Source organism: Poecilia reticulata, chromosome 8 (assembly GCF_904066995.2).
Source record: "Poecilia reticulata chromosome 8, P_reticulata-male-v2, whole genome shotgun sequence".
Lineage (NCBI taxonomy): Eukaryota > Metazoa > Chordata > Actinopteri > Cyprinodontiformes > Poeciliidae > Poecilia > Poecilia reticulata.
The window spans coordinates 9,491,038-9,510,622 of record NC_088837.1 but is presented as its reverse complement, the minus strand read 5'-3'; the positions used below and the strand labels follow the sequence as shown (position 1 = coordinate 9,510,622).

Genomic DNA, 19,585 nt, shown 5'->3' with positions numbered 1-19,585 from the left:
TTTGTTTCAAGTCACAAATCGTGCACGCACATAAATGAGTGCTCGTGTCCAGTTATTCACCCACAGCTGGAAGAAGGGGAGAGCTGACATTCATGTTGCACTTAATATTTTATTTTTATGCGCCACTTATCAGCTCTGGCTTTCCGCATGGGTTGAGACTTTAAGCGTCCCAGAAGACATGACTGGAGGTAGGGGGGGGCGTTTGTTGTCAAAAAGGAGAGAATTGTTGTTAAATCTGACGGTGAAATGTCACGCGCTCCCTTCTGTCTCTCGAGCTTTTTCTTCTTATTCCTGTCTTAAAGTGAGCGACTTGCTGATGGAGCTTTAGCGCAGAGAGCTGGGCAGAGACAGACCGATCAGTCCGTCTATCCAGCTGCCTCTGCATCTGCTCACACACACACACACACACTAGCGCATTCGGCTCGCGCGCACACGCTCGCGAGGAGAGAAAGAAACCGCGAGTCCCGCGCGCGCGGTTCGCATCCCGCTCGCTGCCCGGAGCTCCCTCCAAACTGCACGCAGCTATAGCCCCATGTACATTGTCCGTCTCCGCGTGCGTCCGGCGGCTGCTCGCCTGGCTCTTCCACCCCTGCTGCGTCTCCTCTCCCCTCCCGGGACAAGGAATAACGAGATACAGGGCGCTCTAATCACACCGAGGCAAGTTGAGTCCCCACCCCCCGCGCCCCCACACAACTCCACCCCCAGCCCCCCGCCCCCCACGATGCGCGGGGGCCAAGAGAGATTGCAGTGGAGAATCAGCAGTGTAGGCTCCCACACGCGATGAAGATTGGATTACAAAAAGAGAGAGGAAAAACTGTGATTTTATTCACCTCAATGTGAGGTGTTAAAACAAGAGGATTTCATTCATCTTTTTTTTCTTTCCTTTCCTTTCCTTTTTTTTTTTTTTTTTTTTTTTGTTTTGTTGACGCTAGCTTGGAATTATTCATTACCAGAGATTCTGTGATCCCCTCCCCTGCATGGTTATTCAAGGGAGAGAGTGGACTGTTGCAATGTCATCTAACACCGCTGTTTCGGAGCTCTGTGGAAGGGAGATACTGTAAGTACTTTATTTCCATCCATTTCTGATCCATTCTAGCTGTTGATCGGCGGACACTGTGTGACTTTTCGACCAAAGTGCAGCAGCAGCAGCAGCAGCAGCAGCAGCAGCAGCACAGAGGCAGCGAGCACAGCTGTCCGCATTAGAACTTGGATACTAAGACGTTTAGGTTTACAATAAAAAAAGAAAGAGAGAGAGAGCGAGAGAGAGAGAGAGAGAGCGTTAATCTCTATTAATTCATAATGTTGCTGCAGTGCGCACTCAGCTGATTCCATAAAAGTCCGCGGTTAGACCGGAACCCCTTCAACAACCCCCCGAAAAATATCTAACATCTAGATTTTCTGTCCTTAAAAATACAGCTGATCTGAAACAGATTTAATAAATTGTATATATAAATTAACACTGCGCGTTGAGGGGATTTTTCTTTGTAAAGGATGGAAAACACATTGCAGGTTTTTTTTTTTTTTTTTTGGTTGGCACAACTTCTCTCTCCATCCCATCTCCGGACGAGCGATCAGCCGTTAACAGTGGAGAGATTATCCCATAAAACGCCGCTTATTGGCTATTGCATCCCATCTCTAGCACAGGTTGCAGTCGTTCACTGCAAGACAGAGTTAAAAAAAAGAACACAAACGTTTAAAAAAGAAGGAAGAGAAGAAAAATGTACCCAGCGTGCGTCTTGGTAAAGTTGTAGTTACACTCGGTGCCTTTGGGGGTCGCACTTGCATTGTGATGGCTTCATTGGATCAAATGGGAAGATCTAAATAAATTTGCAACCACCCTCTCAACCCCAGTTTCTCTCTCCCCCTCTGTTCTCGGGATGCAGTCACGTTGTTGAAGCGCATTGCTGTCATAACAAAAATAATAATAAAGAAAAACTATTCCTATTTAATAATAAACAAAATGTGTTATCTGCACGCTTCTTTAAAGCAAACCTATATTAGAAAAGAATGAGCAGAACCGATCCTAAGGTGTATGGGGATCTAAACAGAATATGATTTTGGGGGCCAATCAATCTGGCTCAACTAATATCCCCCGTATATAGTGATGCATATAAAATGAAAAAAGTTATATTCATATACGTCTTCAGTACACACAGTGACGTGTTTCAAGTCTTTATGTCAATTTTGATAATCAGGGATTAGATAGCACCGATAAAAGACAATAAGTTTTAACACAGAGGTGTCAGAAAGTATTGTCAGTATTGTGCACATTATCATGCACGCTGTACCTCTGCACATATCACTGCAACAAATGCAACACAGTGTAGAGACAATCAGCTAGTGGTGCTGCTAAACACGGGTTCTATTAATAGATGTCTTCAGGTTGCCTGCATTGTTGGACGCCGGTGTCTCTTTTGTTCCTCTTGACAGTAACTCTTTGGACACTGAGCAGTGAGCAGCAGCCTTTTCTGCCCAGGCAAGATATTTCTGGCATCCCTGAATTAAAACAAGGAATACAACTTTTATAGCTTATTTCCTGGATTCGTCTTTGCGGTATAGATCTTGAAGCACTCCCTTTAACTTAGGGATCTTCAAAAAACTCTTAAATTCTTGGAATCTGGCTTAGGGATCTTCTCAATCCAACACTTATTCTTTTTGCTTTTTCTACCCAAATTTTCCTTCCACTCACCTTTCCCCTAATAAGTTCGGATGCAGGGAATTTGGAATCAATTACCTTCTTCAACAATATAATTGTCTGCCCTTCAGGGGTCTTTCCCTATGATTTTGCTCACCATAACATAGGATGTCTGTACTAAAGCTAATGTGTTTATTGGTTTCTTGTGATACTCCAAAATGTCTGAGAAATTGATAATTGGGTTTTTATTAGCTTTAAGCCATAATCCTTCAACTGAACAGAAATAAATGTCCATATGATAGTCGGTGTGAATGAACATTTTATAAGTTTTCATTTTTGAAATGAATTACTAAATTAACTTTTTAGTGACATTCTAATTTGAGATGCAGCTGTGGAACTAGAAAGTAATCTCCACCACACGTTATATGAGATTATTTGTTGATTAGTTAAATTGGATTCACATGATACACATGCTTATAGCATACTTGGGGCGAATGTGCATCTCTCTCTTAGTTGGTTCAGATATTCTCTTGTGGGCCTCTCTGGCTCGGAAATTAATTCTTGCTAAGCAGAATAGGGAAATTATTTAACAGAATGCACCTTGAACTGCATCTCGTTCTTTAGAAGAAATGGACTTCAAATAATTTAGGGGAAAATGTTTTTTTTTTTCTCTTTTCTGTCGTCAGCGCAGTTTTAAGCAGTCTTCACAGACTTCTTCAGTTTATGTGATTGTATTGTACGTGTTGCATAAGATTTTAAATCTCAAACATAATAGGATATGTAACATCACACAACAATATCATTTTGTAAACCTGGTTAGTCTGTTTATGCTTTGGGCTGACTTTGATAATGACAATATATAAATGAAGCTCCCCAAACTGTCAGATTTTAGTTCATCTGTTCTTCAAGAGTGTATTGTGTTTATGCAGGGGGGGTGGAAAAAAAGCATAAAAAAATACACTAACAGTATTTAAATACAGTTTTGTAGCCTAGTATATGTCTGCAGATAAAAGCAAGGTGTGTGGAAAGAAACAGGAGTCGTGCAGGAATTGTGATTGATAACTTTTTAGCTCTACCTTTATTTACATATAGATGAAAACTGCATAAGAAAGAATAAGATCTCGGAGAGATTTTTTGCAGATTATCACAGTAAGGCACTAAAAAGCCAAGTGCAGAATGAGGCTAAGCAGTGGGAGAGATTTCTGTTCTGAGGAGGCATATGATTCAAATTAATCAATTTTGTTCATGGCCAAATAAAATCTGAAATTACCTTTGTCTGTGGGCTTGATGGATGGTTTCAGCAAAAAGATTAATTTCGTACTGAGAGAAGGTATCTTTTAAACCAAGACAAAACACGTTAAGTGATTTCTCACTGCCTTATGTAACAGAACACAGTTGGATAAGAGCTTGTTGTTCTTACTAATCTTTTGCTCAAATGTTCTCAAATATGAGGTTTCTGTACTCAAAGTAGCTACAATTAAGTAACTTATAAATAAGTAAACAAATAAATGAATAAGAAAAGTACAATTGTAGCAAAAGTCTCTATGTCCCTTAAGCTTTTCCACATTTTGTGACGCTGCAGCCACAAGCTTCATTCTATTTTTGGGGCTTATTTGTAATAGACCAACACAGCGTATAGCAGAATAATTTTTATTTTTTTGTTCTTTTTAAAATGTTTGCCAATAAAAGCCAAGTGTCGCCTTTCTTCTAAACCAGTGAATTTAAAATCATTAGAGGGCTGGCCACATCAACCCTAACACATAGCAAACTGCCTAAAATAATTGTTAGCAAAATTGTTAGCATAGCAGCTGTAGCTCACATTTTGCCTGGTCGTTGCTTTAGCTGCAACACAAAGTATTTCAACTTAAACAGCTGGAATGATCAAGCCACAATCCTCAGCCAAAATTGAGGTGGAAAAGGTGCCATGCTCAGCCTCCTCTCAGATACAGACTGACATTTTCGGCGCTGCCAGTGGAGAGAGGCTCTCATCTGGGAGGAAGAGCCAACACCTCCAAATTGGGCCTATGATCTGGTTTCAGAGTCGTGGCGAGGTTTTCTCAGGTTTAAATACAAAGCTCATTCGCCATGCTTTCAAAGAGACGACTTGGTGCTGGATGTGCTGATGATGAGGGAAGGGGAAGTAAAGAGAAGGAAAAGACATTACCGACCGGGTTTTTGATTTCGAAATGGTTGCATGACGACTTGGAAAGGTCAGGCTTCAGAGCCTCATTGTCTGTGCTCACGAGGATAGGCAAATATCTTGGTTTTCAAGATATTTTATTCTACATTTTGTCTTTAGCCCTGATACCCCTACATTAAATCCAACGCATTTTAAAGATGCCAATTTAGGAAGTAAAATGCGACAATGTCCTAAATGTGAATAGGTTCAAGCAATACCTCTGCAAGCCGCTCCTTATGTACGGTGTGTGCATGTATGCATAGGCATGCGTTGGGCATCAGGTGCAGGAAGAATGCGTGCAACTCTGTTTCCATTCTATATCAGGGAGAATGAGCGATTTCACTTCTTCCCTTACTTTAAATCCCTCCTGTTCCCTTTCTGTCTCATTCACACACACGCACACACACACTCACACACAGAAGGTTTGTTGCAAGGTAAAGGGGTAGGTGCACTGGGGGAGACAACATGTTGAAGCCTGAGTGGTAACAGACGATTACTTCCACTGGGCTTCTCCTGGGCGCTCATGCACATGTCAGGGCGCATGGAGCAGATGGCTTGGGCCTGAGAGAGAGGGGCTGAGCAGAGGAATGGCTTGGAGAATATGGTTGGAGGAATTTGGAGTCAGAGAAGAACACTATCAGATATAAGAGGAAGTTAATTCGCAGTTTCACTCGTGAATTAAATGCGCACTTTCAGTGAATCTAAGCACGATCTTGCTGAAGCCGTAGCTCAACTTTCGAGAACGAAACGCTGAGGCGCGCTTCTTCTTTCACTCGACGGGAACGTCGCGACGAGGTATGGGCAAGGACTGAAGTGCAGGCTTGAGGGTAGAACAAAGAAGTCGGACAGGTCACGGCAAAAGCAAATTGAGAATCTGTATAAGAGATACACAGCAGTTGCAGCTGAATGCACTGCTGCAGTATATCCATTGCAGTTTACCTCCTAAACTGTAAGTGTTGCTACAGACGTCACTATCTAGCAAGGACGGGACTTAAAAGACTGAGGGAATGAATATTCATGAAAAATGTAGCATCATAGTTGCAAGTTACCTGCAGTTTTTCTTTACTTAATGTAATGCTTGTAGGTAGGTAGGTTGCAAAATCAGGACATGCACAACCAGCTGAAATAAGTGCAACATTTTATATACAGGCATCAGGATCAACGAAGTCTGAGTCTAATCTAGCAGGAAACAAGCACAATAAAGGGTAGACCCCAAACATTTCACCTGCCCGTTACTAGACAGGAAAATAAATGTACAAACATAGAAGTACTTCCAGTTACCCAAACATATATAATACCTGCTTTTGGACTTTGATTGTGAGACGTCACTGGGGTGAAAGCCTGTGACACACAGAACAAAGACTTGCCTTGTAGCAATAATGAGATCCACATGTAATTGATGAAGTTCTGAGGGTCCAAATCTGGTTTTGAAGGACTTGGATGAGTAACATTAGCTGATGTTTTGGAGGTTTGAAAGACAGCTACATTTATTTCCTAAATTATTAGGTTGCTGCTCTTTTAACACTTTTATTTTAATTACCGTATTTTCCGCACTATAAGGCGCACCTAAAAACCTTCAATTTCCTCAAAAGCCGACAGTGCGCCTTATAATCCGGTGCGCCTTATATATGGACCAATATTGAGCCACAACAGGTCTAGCAACTACGGTAAGCAGGCACCGACTTCATTTTTCCCCGTAGAGGAAGAAGTGCGCAGTGCATGCTGGGATAGTTGTCAGAACGCTGGTTTGTTAATAAAGTTTGATAATGCATTTAAAGCAAGGGTGGTGGAGGGGCGGGGGAAGAGAGACAGAGACTGTGGCGGCAGCGTGTCGGTTGGTCTGTGTTACCCAGAAAGCAGTTGGGCACAATATCGCAACACCAACACCTTGAGTGAAACAATGACTGGGGCAGACTACTGTATAAAGTACTCGGGGACCACTTCTTTACAAATGTGGATATGTAATAATAGAGTACGGAACAAATTGACAACCCAAACTGAAGCCTCTATTCTATGCGCCTTATAGTGCGGAAAATACGGTATGTTGTTAATTTGAATTTTAACACAGTTCAATGGTGAGTAGAGAAAAAAAAGTTAAGTTGATATTAACGCCACAATTTACCAGGATTTAAATTTAAAGGTATTGTTTGTACTTTTATTTTTTTTTTAGAGTTTTTTGTTTATTGTTCTTAAGCATAGCAAACTTTTTTATTTGTTTTCACAGCTTCGGTGTGAAGTGAGCTGGATTGTAAAATAGCTGAGAGAAAATTGTTGGAAGCACACGTACAAAGAATCTACAAAACAGATTGTCCAGCAGAGGGAAGTGAAAAAGTATCCTCACACATTGTTGGTTTTGCCTGCAAAAGCAAATGAAACCCGCTTCAGCATCACATTTGCATTCATGCAATTTATTTTACATCGCATATATCAAATGGAGAATCTCATTTCAGACCAAAACTTTGGGGAAAGAAACCCAAAGAAGGACACAGAACTTTGGGAATCACATTAGTCAGAATACATAAATAAAGCAGGAGGACACAGACAGAAAGAAATTGCCCTTTTTTTTTTTTTTTTTTTTTAGAATTTTATTTATTTTTTCATTACTATCAAATCAGTCACCAGCATTTCAGCTGGCACTGTGATGAACAAATACGATATACTCCACGTCTAATTGTTAAATTGTTTCCATTCGTATCTTCTGGCAAAGTCCCTTCATTGAGAGTCCTCTAACATCTTCACTTGACAACAGAGTAAAATGTAATTAGCACACTGCATCAACTTTTGGCAGCAACTTATTACTTTTGTTTAAATGTGGTTGGAGACGAAAACTGTTTCACAGGGTTGACATTGTTGCATATCCGGTTAGGTTTTTAACTTGTCCGTCAAATGCAACATTTCTGAGACTAGGTAATGCAAGCTGACGACAATGAAAGCTAAATGTTTGTCAGATGTGAGGGAGCGAGCATAGAGGACACAGGAAAAAAAAAGTCTTCAAAGTGGGTTTTCATTTAGTCTTAAGAAAGTTAAGAAATGTCCAAATTATAGTGGGTCAATGTAAGAGGTCAGTTAAATATAATTCTACTCAAGAAAGTGACTTACAGAAACTGCCACACTAAACAATTATACAAAATAACTCAGAACTTTAACCTAACACAAAGACACAGAAAGGTAACTTATATAATAAATTAGCCAGACCATTTACACAAAACAGGGAAAACAGAACTGAACACCAATAGTAACTAAAGACCAAACAAGCTAACTAAACCTAAAACATCTCCTTTGCTAAAAAGCACATGGTTGGCCCTGCTGAGGTGGCATTGTGCGTTCAAATGTGGCCACGCCTCCTACCTAGACAGGAAGAAGCCAGTCCCCCAAACCAGGTAACTCAAAACAAAAAACAAAAAAAACCAGAAACATAGTTAATGTAAGACAATATCATTTAAAAACTCGACAGTGCTACTTTGTGCATGCTTCATAGTATCACTGTTAGGGTCAAGTGAAGAAATTATTGAATAACATAATTAAACTACATGTTTACCCACAAAACCATCAAAACTGAGGCCAGTGTGTTGACTGAAGCCATGAAATGAACTGCTAAAAAGTGTTCATAGCAGCTTCATTTTGGACTTTGTTTATATATTTTATTTTTTAAAGATGTTTTTATCCGTTGTCTCCAGTGGATAGTGGCTAATGTTAGTGAACAAGCTAGTTTGTGGACTAGCTTGTCCATTTGACTTATTTCCAGGTTGGATAATTTATAGCACTGCCACCACTGTCATCCAGTATCTCCTTGTATTTGCCAGGACAACTAAAAATGGTAAAACAGGACTTTTATTCCTTGAAACAAATTGAGAAGCATCTACTTTAAAAACAAACAAACAAACAAACAAACAAACAAATTGCTGATTAGCTGAGACACAACTTTCTAGTATGTGCTATAAGAGGCTTAAGCACATATTTTGCACTTTCAGCTCCAAACAACCTTAAGGTTAATTAAAAACAGCTAGCGGTATCCGCTCTGCTTGTGAAAACATAACAGTGTGAAGGTTGGTTCCAAATTGTCTTCAGTTTGCAGATCGTAATTACTCTGTGATGTAATTTAGATGCTAACTTTGACAACTTTGTAACCCTTTGTCTCTGTGACAAAAGGGTCTTATTCTCAAGACAAATCATTTTAATGTTATAATATTAAACTAATATTAAACTAAGGTAATGCTCTGTGCACCAATTCAGCAACTTCCAGTGCCAATAACACGTTTCACATTTTTAACAAATCCTTACAAAAATGTGGTATTATTAACTGGGATTGATTTTGCTGTCTATAATCATGATAAAAATGGATATATAGATGCATCCCTACATTGAAAAAACTAAAAAAAATAAACAAAAGCAAATTTCTTAAGTTGCTGCGCTACATTATAAAATGGTTGACCGCGGATGCAAGGCTGATTTATAAAAGCAATGTGAAGAATAAAAGTGATGGACAGAGAAGTAAATAGATGACAGAGCGATGAATGAATGTGGAGTAATGACAGTGTGGGCAGAAGAGCAATTCAATATCAAGGCTCTAGGATGCACAATAAACACACATAGTCATGTCCTCTGGGCTGTGGTTTGGTAAAACTTATCATCTGCAGTATCCATCATTCAGACCTCAACTCTGTACAATGCATCCACTAAGGGTGCACTGTACATTAATCCATGCTTAATTCAATTTGGGAGGAGAGCAGGGAAAACTAATGTGGCCGCTGTGAATGCAGTCATTTTAATCGTCACATAAAGATAATGTAGATGATTTATCGAGGCATGTGAAACTCGGCCCTGCATAAAAACTGATAAGATTGGCTGTAGTGAAAAAGAATTGGTAGGTAGGAGTTATTTTCCACTTGTAGATCAAAAACAAAATGGAAATGTATAAACTACTGAAACACAATCCAACCACTGGTGCTTAGGAGTTATTTGCAAATTATTTGCATGTTCTACCTCTTGTTAGGACAGGAATGTAAGCTTGTATGAATGTGTGGAGAGCAAACTGCCAGTAGTACAGATTTGTCTGCCAAACATCATCCACTATTGTAGTGCCAAGAAACAATGGCCGTGATGTGACAACAAACTGCTCAATATGCTTTTGTGCGGCATGTTCTCTCTCTTTTTTTTCCCTTTTTCTCTTTATAGCTCTTGCCTAGTTTATTGCTTTCATGGCCACTGTTTTGTCCTAATTTTTCTTTTTTATTCTTTTTTTTTGCAGTGCTGCAGAGTTAAGACAAGTTAAAAAAAAAAAAAAAAGACATTTTGTTTTCCAGATTTTAGGCACAACCGACTGACGGCAAAAAAAATAATCTTGTCAGCAATGGACTCGCTTGCTCCTCTCTATAAGTAGGCCAAAGAGGTGCCAGGTTGATAGCCAAAGAATCATGAGACCTGAAATTGACTAGCAGAGTCTAACATGAGGAAAAAGCTCCATCTGTAGGTCTTCTCTTGAGACTAGACATGATGAGTAATACTGAAAACTGTTTATCTCTGGCTGAGCAATGAGTGAAAAATGGGTTTTGATTGTAATTGAAATCATAATTACTTAAAACAATCACTGAGTGTGTGTGTGGGGGGGAACTATGCACTTCAAAGACAGCAATTACTACATTTTCCTTTATAATGTCTTGTTGAATCTTATCTTAAAATAAAACATTAAAATGTAATGTATTATGTTATCTCATATTTCAGATTTTCCACTAAATTTTACTTGAAGTTTTTGCTATTTTGAAAACAAATCATGAGTTACTATTTTGTGCCTGAAATAACTTTTTTTTTTCCATGTTTCCCATTTTAATTGGTCGAAATCTATTCAGTTCCATCTTGCCAAATTTACCTGACACGTCCCTAAAAACGTTGACTGAAGTTCTACACGTACAAAAGTTAGTCAAACTCATGCAAAACAAAAACAAATTGCCAAAATGTTTACTACACATTAGGAAGTTAAATTTATCACTGATTACAATGCCAACAAATAAGAAACTAGCTTTGCAATTGGTGTAGTCCAAACGTGAGAGATCAAGAGCTGATCTCGGCTCCAGAATCTGTGTTTCCTCAAAGGGTGGCATGAGAAATGATAGCTCCTGTTAATCAATCCCGCACCCGCATTCTCTGCGGTGATCCGAAAACACACACTTCTGTCAGTAAATTTGTAAATTATCAACCGTATGCACGGGCTCCCTATGTGACCATATGTTTCATGTCATTGGGATTTAGGCTCACGCTCCCTGTGTCAACACACCTGCTCATTCGTCTCGTGACATTTCATCATGTTTTATGCTCTCAGACAGCCAGGTGGAGGCCAGTGAGTACTTTCTTTATGGGAAGAGAAGTTGTAGAGAAAGTGAGGTCGATTTGCATTTTATTTCCAAATGAAATACCCACTGTACCTTATGTATAATTTCTGACGGTCGCTTCTAATCCGGAAGAAGCAAGATTAGGATTCCCGTGTAATTTAACGTGTAAAAAAAAAAAGAGTTATTTGTCACATTCAAATAAATTAGAATATGTTTACAAGGGTTTTCAGTGAAACTGTATTTACCTGTTTCTCCATCCTGCATCCATGGTTTCCATGGTAACCAACTTATAGGCGTATAATGCCTTGGTTTTTTTTAGTTAGGCTGCATTCGGACTCCCAACAAACACTACGTCTGGAATGGCTGTAATAATGGTGTCTGCTGTTAGCCTGTTCATAAGTGCTGTTGGATTTAAAGGCATTGCTATTGTGCATGTACTAAAATACCACAGCCTCTTGCCTTCGAACATGCTTCTGGCTGTGACAAATCGAGTTGGTCTGGTCTGGATTGTGATTCTCCTCCCCAAAAACTTCCCCACTCAGTTTTCTTTGTCAGTCGGTTACCTCGTCAGCAATTAGCTACACAGCGTCCTCCGTACGTCACTAAAGGTTATTCCAGTCTGCATCAAAAACCAAACTGAGACCCTGGTGTTTTAGCCTTAGGAGCTCAATTAAACCTACTTTGCTGGAGCAACAGGCTACCTTCGCAAACTTGTGAGAATACCGAGAACGTGCGATACGAATTTGAAATCTACTACTCGCCTCTGTTTCTCTTTCATGACATAAACAAATCCATACGTGTGTCTGACAGCTGCATCACACGTTGCATAATTTCAGCAAGCTCCCATTCTTCAGGCATGCAGCGCTGCTGCAGCTCAGGAGGTGTCCCTTTGAACTGATGCTACGGCACACTGGCCACAGCAATTATTAGTGCCGTGCAAAAACGTAGCTTTATTAATGATTTGAAAGGCCCGTGTTAGAAAATAGTAGGGGTTTAGCATTAATGAGTCAATGTTTTTGGGATCTAGGTGTGACTCCCATCTAAAAACATTGGTGCAGGCTTCAGAGCCCACTTGTTTTTTCCGTTGTAATTGTTCATGGATGTTTTTTGGTGTGAGACCACGGACGGTTAGAGGTCCTTTACAGTTAAACAACATTTTTCATGTTTAAAACTAACTTGTTAGTAGAAAAGAAATGTTTGATCTTCCTAACTTTCCTGCAAAGTTTAATTCCTGAGAAAGTATCAAAAAGAGCAGCTCCAAAGCAACGCAGCTGAATTATGAGGATCGTTGATACTTTGAAATGGAAAATAAAAATTTTTGATACATGCTTAATTACTGTTTGACGCCCATTTTGGCTTTGATACATTTGGTATGTTAGAATATGCATTCAGACGAGGTTCATTTGTCAGATTAAAGCTGTTTTGAAAACATCAACCTTTACGCAGGAATTAAACATACTTGTTTTTTATTAATTTTATGCAAAGAATCATCGCAATTAACAGAAATAATGGCTTTAAAACATCAATTTGTTATTTAGGCCATAGAATGTGTGAATATAATTTACTGAAATAAACCAACTTTTCAATAATATTGTAATATATTTGAGATATTTGATGCATTCAGCCTAAATCTAACAAAACTTTGCAGCGAAAATATAGTTAATTCAACTATTAAGCATGAACTTGTCATCCAATTAATCAGTTCATTGTGTTTTTAATGTTTTGTAAAGTATAAAACTTAAGATGAAAACGTGAGCTCTTTAAAAACTCTTCTTCATTCATTCAACAAGCACAGATTGTACCAGAATCATCTGATCCCAGCAGTCGTGACCATAAAGTGTAAACTTGTTAGTCATCTTCTCTTCCTCTCACCCCTCCTCAACATCCTCCCAAGGCCATCTCCCTCCCCGCAAGGTTTTGATTTTCAATAAACTCACAGAGAAGAAACTGAATATGAAAAAAAAAAATAAAAAGTTGCTACTTCAATGTGTGGGCTAAATGAGCTGCGCATTAACAATTTATCTCTTCTGCTTTTTCTCACCACCATCTTGCCACACTTTTTTCCTCACTCCTTGATCTGTCTACATCTGGTCCCATTATCCTCTCTCCATGCAGGGGATGAAGTGGTTTAGCACCATGTCCCTCGGCAGCAAAAGGAGCAAGAGGAGGAGTAGAAGGAGCACCAGTGGCCGCGGTGGAGGGGAAGGTGCGCTGCTCTCCCTGGCCCTCCTGGTGGCGGTGACGGCCACGGTGGACCCGGTGGCAGCGCAGAAGCAGCGGACGGGCGGTGGGTCGGAGAAAGTGCCGGTTCTGAACATCGCCGTGATCCTGGGGTGCACGCGCTACATCTCGGACCAGGACATCCGGGCGCTGTGGAGCAAAGAGGACCCTATCGACGTCAACGTGGTCACGCTGCTGGTCAACAAGACCGACCCGAAAAGCATCATCACCCACATGTGTGATCTGATGTCAGGGACCAAGATCCACGGCGTGGTGTTTGGGGATGGCACTGACCAAGAGGCCATTGCCCAGATTTTGGATTTTATTTCCTCGCAGACACTCATACCCATTTTGGGCATCCATGGGGGCTCGTCCATGATCATGGCTGACAAGGTATGTGGGCACTGACTGGATTTCAGAGATGTGGCAACGAGTGAATGTTGAGTCCCTACGTGGCGCGGGTGAATTTGTGTTGTTCGTTTGCTAATGACTTGGTAAAATGTCTTGCTTTTCATATTTGAATGTCGGTTCTCTGGGGAGCAGGAGATCTGTTCCGTCCATCTCTTGAGCCCATTTTCGGTTAGCTGCAACTCAAGAAAACACAAGTGCACTCTGTATCTAGGGAGAGAAGGCAGAGAAAGGAAGAAATCAGATTGTGACAGATGAAAGGATGTGAGCAATGGAAACAGGATACATGAGGATAAGTAAAAGATTCAGAAGAAACATTTGGGAGTGGTGAAGAATTTGACAACAGTTGGTGTACAGGCTAAAAAAAAAAGTGGCTCTGAAGAAAAATTATAAAAATAGAGGGTGCTGCCTGCGGCGTACATCAACTACACATAGTTCAGTGAGATCTAATATCATAAATCCCCTTTCACCATGCAAAAATCTCCTCGGCAGAGGTGAAAGAAGCTTGATTGGTCCCCTCATTTGAATAAGCAATGCTTGCTGGCCTGCCAATCAAGTTGAACCTAAAAAGGGAAACGAACGAGCAGCCTGCGATTGTGTGGATTCATGTGGCAGTGATGAGATCTTTTAATTTGTCGCTGCCACTTTTAGAACGAAACTGAACTTGAAATATATTTTTTCTAGAATGTGAAATGAGGTTTCCACCAGAATTCGTCATAAAGTGTTAAAATTATGCTTGTTATGTTTTCAATTTGAAAAAACAAAAATAATTAAATAAAAAGTAAAAGTAGGGCAGCTAAACTTGATTTGAGTAAACTGGAGGACACCATGAAACATTTTTGATTTTTTTTTTTCAATCTAAGGCAACCAAGAAAAGAAAATGATAGCTTAACGTGTGAAACCTTTGTATGTCACTTTATTGTTATTTGTCATAAACTATTATTATTAACTGTAGAGATATATAATCACAGAGAGGCTCAAATGCATATTTTATCTAATAATTTGATGTTAGTTTCTCAATACTTTTTACATCACAAACATTTTCTATTTACTTTGGTTCTGATCCCTCTTTGGAACAATTGATTGTTTTGCAATATGACACAGCGTGATCCCTAATCAAACCAAAATCACCATAAACTTATATTTTACAGTTAGATATTGTTCATTAAAGAAAACAAGATCACATTTTATTAAGGTAGACTTCGACTAGGACGTTGGAAGATTACTTTAAATCATCTGTCGTCAAAGCGGATATGAGATGTATCCTTGTCGAGTGCGAAATGGCACACGAAACACCCCATGGCACATTGGGCCTTAATTTATCAGTTTTAAAGTGAGATGTTATAGCCATCTGAGCGGCAGTGTGCAGCAGGAGGTACAGAGCACTTTATGCTCTGTGCAGCTGATCGTTGGCACACTCTCGACCATCTCATTGTCTACTGAGCATGCACCGCAGTGCACAGAGCAATTCACAAACAACTAGCCTTAGCTGGGAATGACAGCACCCCCCTGCCCCCACCTCCTCTCCTCTTGGTTCTTTGCCAGCGAACATATTGTTTGTTTGGACAGAGTTGGAACATGTACGACCTGTCACAACTGGGACTGACTGCAAGTGACACGTGTCTGCATGCTTTCTGTTTGCAAGCAGGAACACAGACACTACCAGCTGCTGACCACAGTCGTTTTAGCTACTGTAAAAAAAAAAATATTGTTACTGTTATTGTGGGTAACAGAGTGGGGTAGAAGTTGTTCTGTGAAAAAACCTTCTTTTTTTTCCTACATAAATAACATTTTAAAAAGTGAATTTGAAACCGTAGTTAGAATAATTATGGCATAATTATGCTCCATATTGTTAAAATAAATCAACATGTTATTGCTAGTTTAACAGTGAAAATGGCGGTTGTGTAATTACTGACAACAAAATCCCCTAAATCGACATGTTTGGGTGATTTCTTATGTTTCGTTGCAATATAGTTCCTCCAAATCTCACTCTCTCCTCCAGGCGGTTTTGTCATAAGTACTGTTCTTCTAAAGATCTCTTTTAATTTGCATTCCTCCTCACTCAATATCCCCATATTAGAGAGTGTCATAATTGTGAAGCTGCACTCACATTAAGAGCACCCTCCTTCAAAATTTATGCAGTGGCTCTGCAGCTATCGCAGAAATTTCAAAACCGTGCTTCCCTGTAGCCGTTCTGGAGGCCAGTGTAGACATTTCTTCATTTGTTTAAAGTAAATACAAATGTCCTTTAAAGATTCCATGGTAATGGTTTATTGATCCCGTAATGGCAGATGTGGCATCTGTCTGTGAGGGGCAGGGAGCATTAAGGAGAGGAGGAGATAAGTTTGAAGGGGCGACAGAGGAGGAAGAAAGAGGTGGTGTAAAATAAAGGAGGTGGAGAGGGGAAACAGAGAGACGAAGGGGTGAGGGATAATCCCTTATTGTGACCAGGGGTGATGTTGAGTGGAAAAGGGATTACTGAATGTACTGAATGGCACCTGCTTTGCTCCAAGTGCTTCAGGAGCACACATGCAGTCCCTTTTTCTATTACTTCTGAGGACGAGGCATGGACTTGCTTCGTTTCTTCATTTATTTGTTTATTTATTTTTGCATTTTTTAAAAATGCAAAAATTAAAAGGATGATTTTTGGCTGTGTGCATTTTTGTTTTGTTCATAAGAAAAGTGTCAGCATGTCACTCATTCCCTTGGCCATATTTGATTAAAAAAAATAAATAAATATTACACAAAATACGCCAGCATTGAGCTTTAAAAATGCATTAAAATCCTGTTTGGATTTCTTTTCTTTAAATTCGACTTTAATTAGTCAGTATAGAAAGGTCATTTAGTCAAGGCAAGAAATGTAGGTTTGTTAAATTTGAAATGTATCAGGCTTCATATGCAGGAATACAACAAAACACCTTTTAATATGTTTTTAACACAAATGCTGGATTTAAATTATTAAAACTGGTGTTATGTTGAGCTGATAGTTTTAGCTAGACATGCACCTACAGATTTGTGGCCAATTTCCAATTTCTGTTTTTTTTTTTCTTTCTTTCTTTTTTTTTCTTTTTTTTTTAAATCATTGACCAAACTATTTTGGCAGATTCCAATTTCTCTTTAATAAGTGTTACCAACAGATTTCAAAGTATTTTTTTGGCATAATCTCACAATAAGTGGTCATTAATTATTCATTTCAGAAGCAGAGGTGACAAAACAGTCTGTGGGTGAGAGCTGCTGCTGTGAAACACAGCCTTTCTGATCTGGAACAAAGACAAAATGAGGATGTTTACACTTTAAGTTCTCTTTAGCATCCAATGTTAGCTGTTAGCGCTATTACTGTAATTACTACTACTAATTGGAAACATTAGTCTCGGTGCCTCGGTCCCCTCCCACTGGGCTACAGACCTGCACATTTAGCGCCCGACCCATAAATATAAATAAATATTTAGTTTATTCTCCATTATTGTTCAGCTCTCGCACTTGCTACTGGTAGGGATATCAGTGCCTGGGCATGCAAATAGCTTGTTGTTCGAGTCGTTACCATTGACTTCATATCTGGGTCAATTAGCTCCAACTTGACAAACCATTCACAAGCTGGGTGTGAATTCACATCCTGTGGCACATTGACTTTTCAGTCCCAACTTGGGTATAAAACAAAACATAGCTTTTAGTGTTTTGATGTTGCACCTTTTTACTGAATGGAAAAAAAATATCGAATTGTCGTATTTTGTCAAAAAAGCCCCAACTAATTCCCAAAACAATTTATGAGTGAGTTTGTTGGCTTAGAAAATAACCTCATCGTTCTTTGCACACCACAGTTTTGCACTGTAACTGCAACCTCAACTCGACTGAACCTCCTCCAAAGGATGGAGAAAATGGTAAGATTGTAAAGTTATGTTGTGGAGCAATGTTAACGCCGGACGGTTGTGTTGATGGCTTTAGATCCCACTAGACTTTGTTCAATTAGGTAAACCAGCTAGTGCAAACTAGAGTCAGTTATGTTCAAAGTTAATATGAACAGGAGCGGCATATCTGGTGTGTTTTTTCTAAATTAAAAGCTGATTATTTTAACTGTGATATTATTTTCTAATAAAATCATTTTCAATACTGGATAAAAAAATATATATTGCAAACATTATTTGTTTTAGTCTTCCACGCAATGGGTGACTGATTTCAAACCGTAGTTTTGAAGCATCGCCATTAGTCCATAATTGGTCACTTTAACATATCTTTGCTTTGAGAATCTATCTCAGTATGATGGATCAAACTCATTCAATTCAGATTGGCCCCAAAAAAAAAAGAAAAAAAAAGTTGTTTTCAGCAAGTTTATTTCATTTCATTTTGTAGAAACTAGTTACTAAAACACTAAGGAAGTTTTTTTTGATCCAATATCCTTAGTTAATCATATATTTACAAAAAATAAATAAAAAACCAAAACAGATCAAAGCATTAAGTGTTTCACATATGTTCACAAAATGAAAACATTTTCACCCAAGGATATGGATTTATTTATTTATTTTTTTTTTTACTCTCTCTGATATTTTTATCAACTTCTCACCGCCAGAGGGTTAACGTTTATACAGCTACCCACCGAGGTTCTTCCTCTGCCTTGTTGGTGCGCATTTTCCCTAATCCTCATGTGAATTATGAAGAGAGAGACTCGCCCTCAATTATTCTGCCTTGTAAGACCCTCTGCACATGCATAATGAAGTGTCAACTTTAGCTTGCTATTTTAGCTCGTCTATTATGGATTACACATGCACACAGTTGTGTGCAAATCTTGCAGGGTTCGTATACTTTAGTTGTGCCTTTGGACGAGTTCGACCCGGTGCCATCCGTCTTTTTTCTTCGCAAATCACTTACGGTGCAAAACCTCCGGGCGATGACAACTCCACGTTAAAATCTTTTCTTTTTCTTCTCGTCGACCTAATGGGAACAGAATTAGAGAGCTCCCCCTTTTAAAGGAAAATTAATCTTTGGATCATTTTTCTTTGCTTTCTTTACTTCTCCTGCTGTCCCTTGCTCTCTCCTGCGTCCGTGCTTGTTAATTAGATAAATGTTGCTGTATCTCCTCGTGTTTGTCCCTCCCATACATCTCCAAAGGCTTTGTTGAATAATGCACGGCTGCCTGTATTGAAATGAATACATTATTGATTAAGGGAAGAATTATCCTTCCCTACTGCAGTCTAAGCAGTCTTGTTGGAATGCACCACCCCAACAACCTGTGTTTGAAAGAAAAAAACCCAAAACAAAACAAAAAAAAAAAACAACATAAAACTGTTTCATAATCTCCTCGCTTTGCTTTCTTTTGTTCATGTTTCTTTTTCTCTCGTACATCTTCAGAGCCCTGTTATGGTTTGCTTTCTTCGTTTATTCTGCAGGTGAGGGTGGTTTGTTGACTGGCAGCATTTAATTCTTGCGTTAAATAGTTTCTGACTCACTCAAAGGACAGCAACAGCAGCCGGAAGTTTGTCATGAGCTTTTTCTTTTTTTTTTCGCCAAGCCTTGATAGTTTTATCTACCATCTTCTTCTGCACTCGTGTTTTCTTTTCTCTTTTAAGTAGCACTTCTCACTCATCTAATGTTCCTCTGCACCACAAATGCACTAGAGTGGTACCCATTTTGATTTTGCCCTAAAAGAGACATGAATTCACCTCTGGGTAAAGCAATAAAAACAAAACAAAGCAAAAAAAAAAAATAAAAAATGCTCTGAGATTCATCAAATGTAAGTGCTGGTGCGTTCAAGTTTTTCTGTGTTGCTGTTTTGCGCGCACACGCGGCACAAAGTGATCTCACCTTAACCATTCAACCCAAGAG

General features: G+C 39.3%; 1 protein-coding gene across 2 annotated transcripts in view; it reads left to right on the top strand.

The window, feature by feature from the left end:
* Positions 1-725: 725 nt before the first annotated feature.
* grin2aa (glutamate receptor, ionotropic, N-methyl D-aspartate 2A, a) overlaps positions 726-19,585 on the top strand; it is a 161,931-nt gene continuing 143,071 nt past the window's right edge. The window contains exons 1-2 of one of the 2 annotated variants that reach the window (XM_081609833.1): positions 726-1,057; positions 13,256-13,753. In XM_081609833.1, the coding sequence (XP_081465959.1) occupies positions 13,259-13,753 (495 nt within the window). In that variant the 5' untranslated portion in view covers positions 726-1,057; positions 13,256-13,258. Of the gene's footprint in view, positions 1,058-13,249; positions 13,754-19,585 lie in introns of those variants that run through there. The other variant, XM_008415757.3, reaches the window with a different exon arrangement.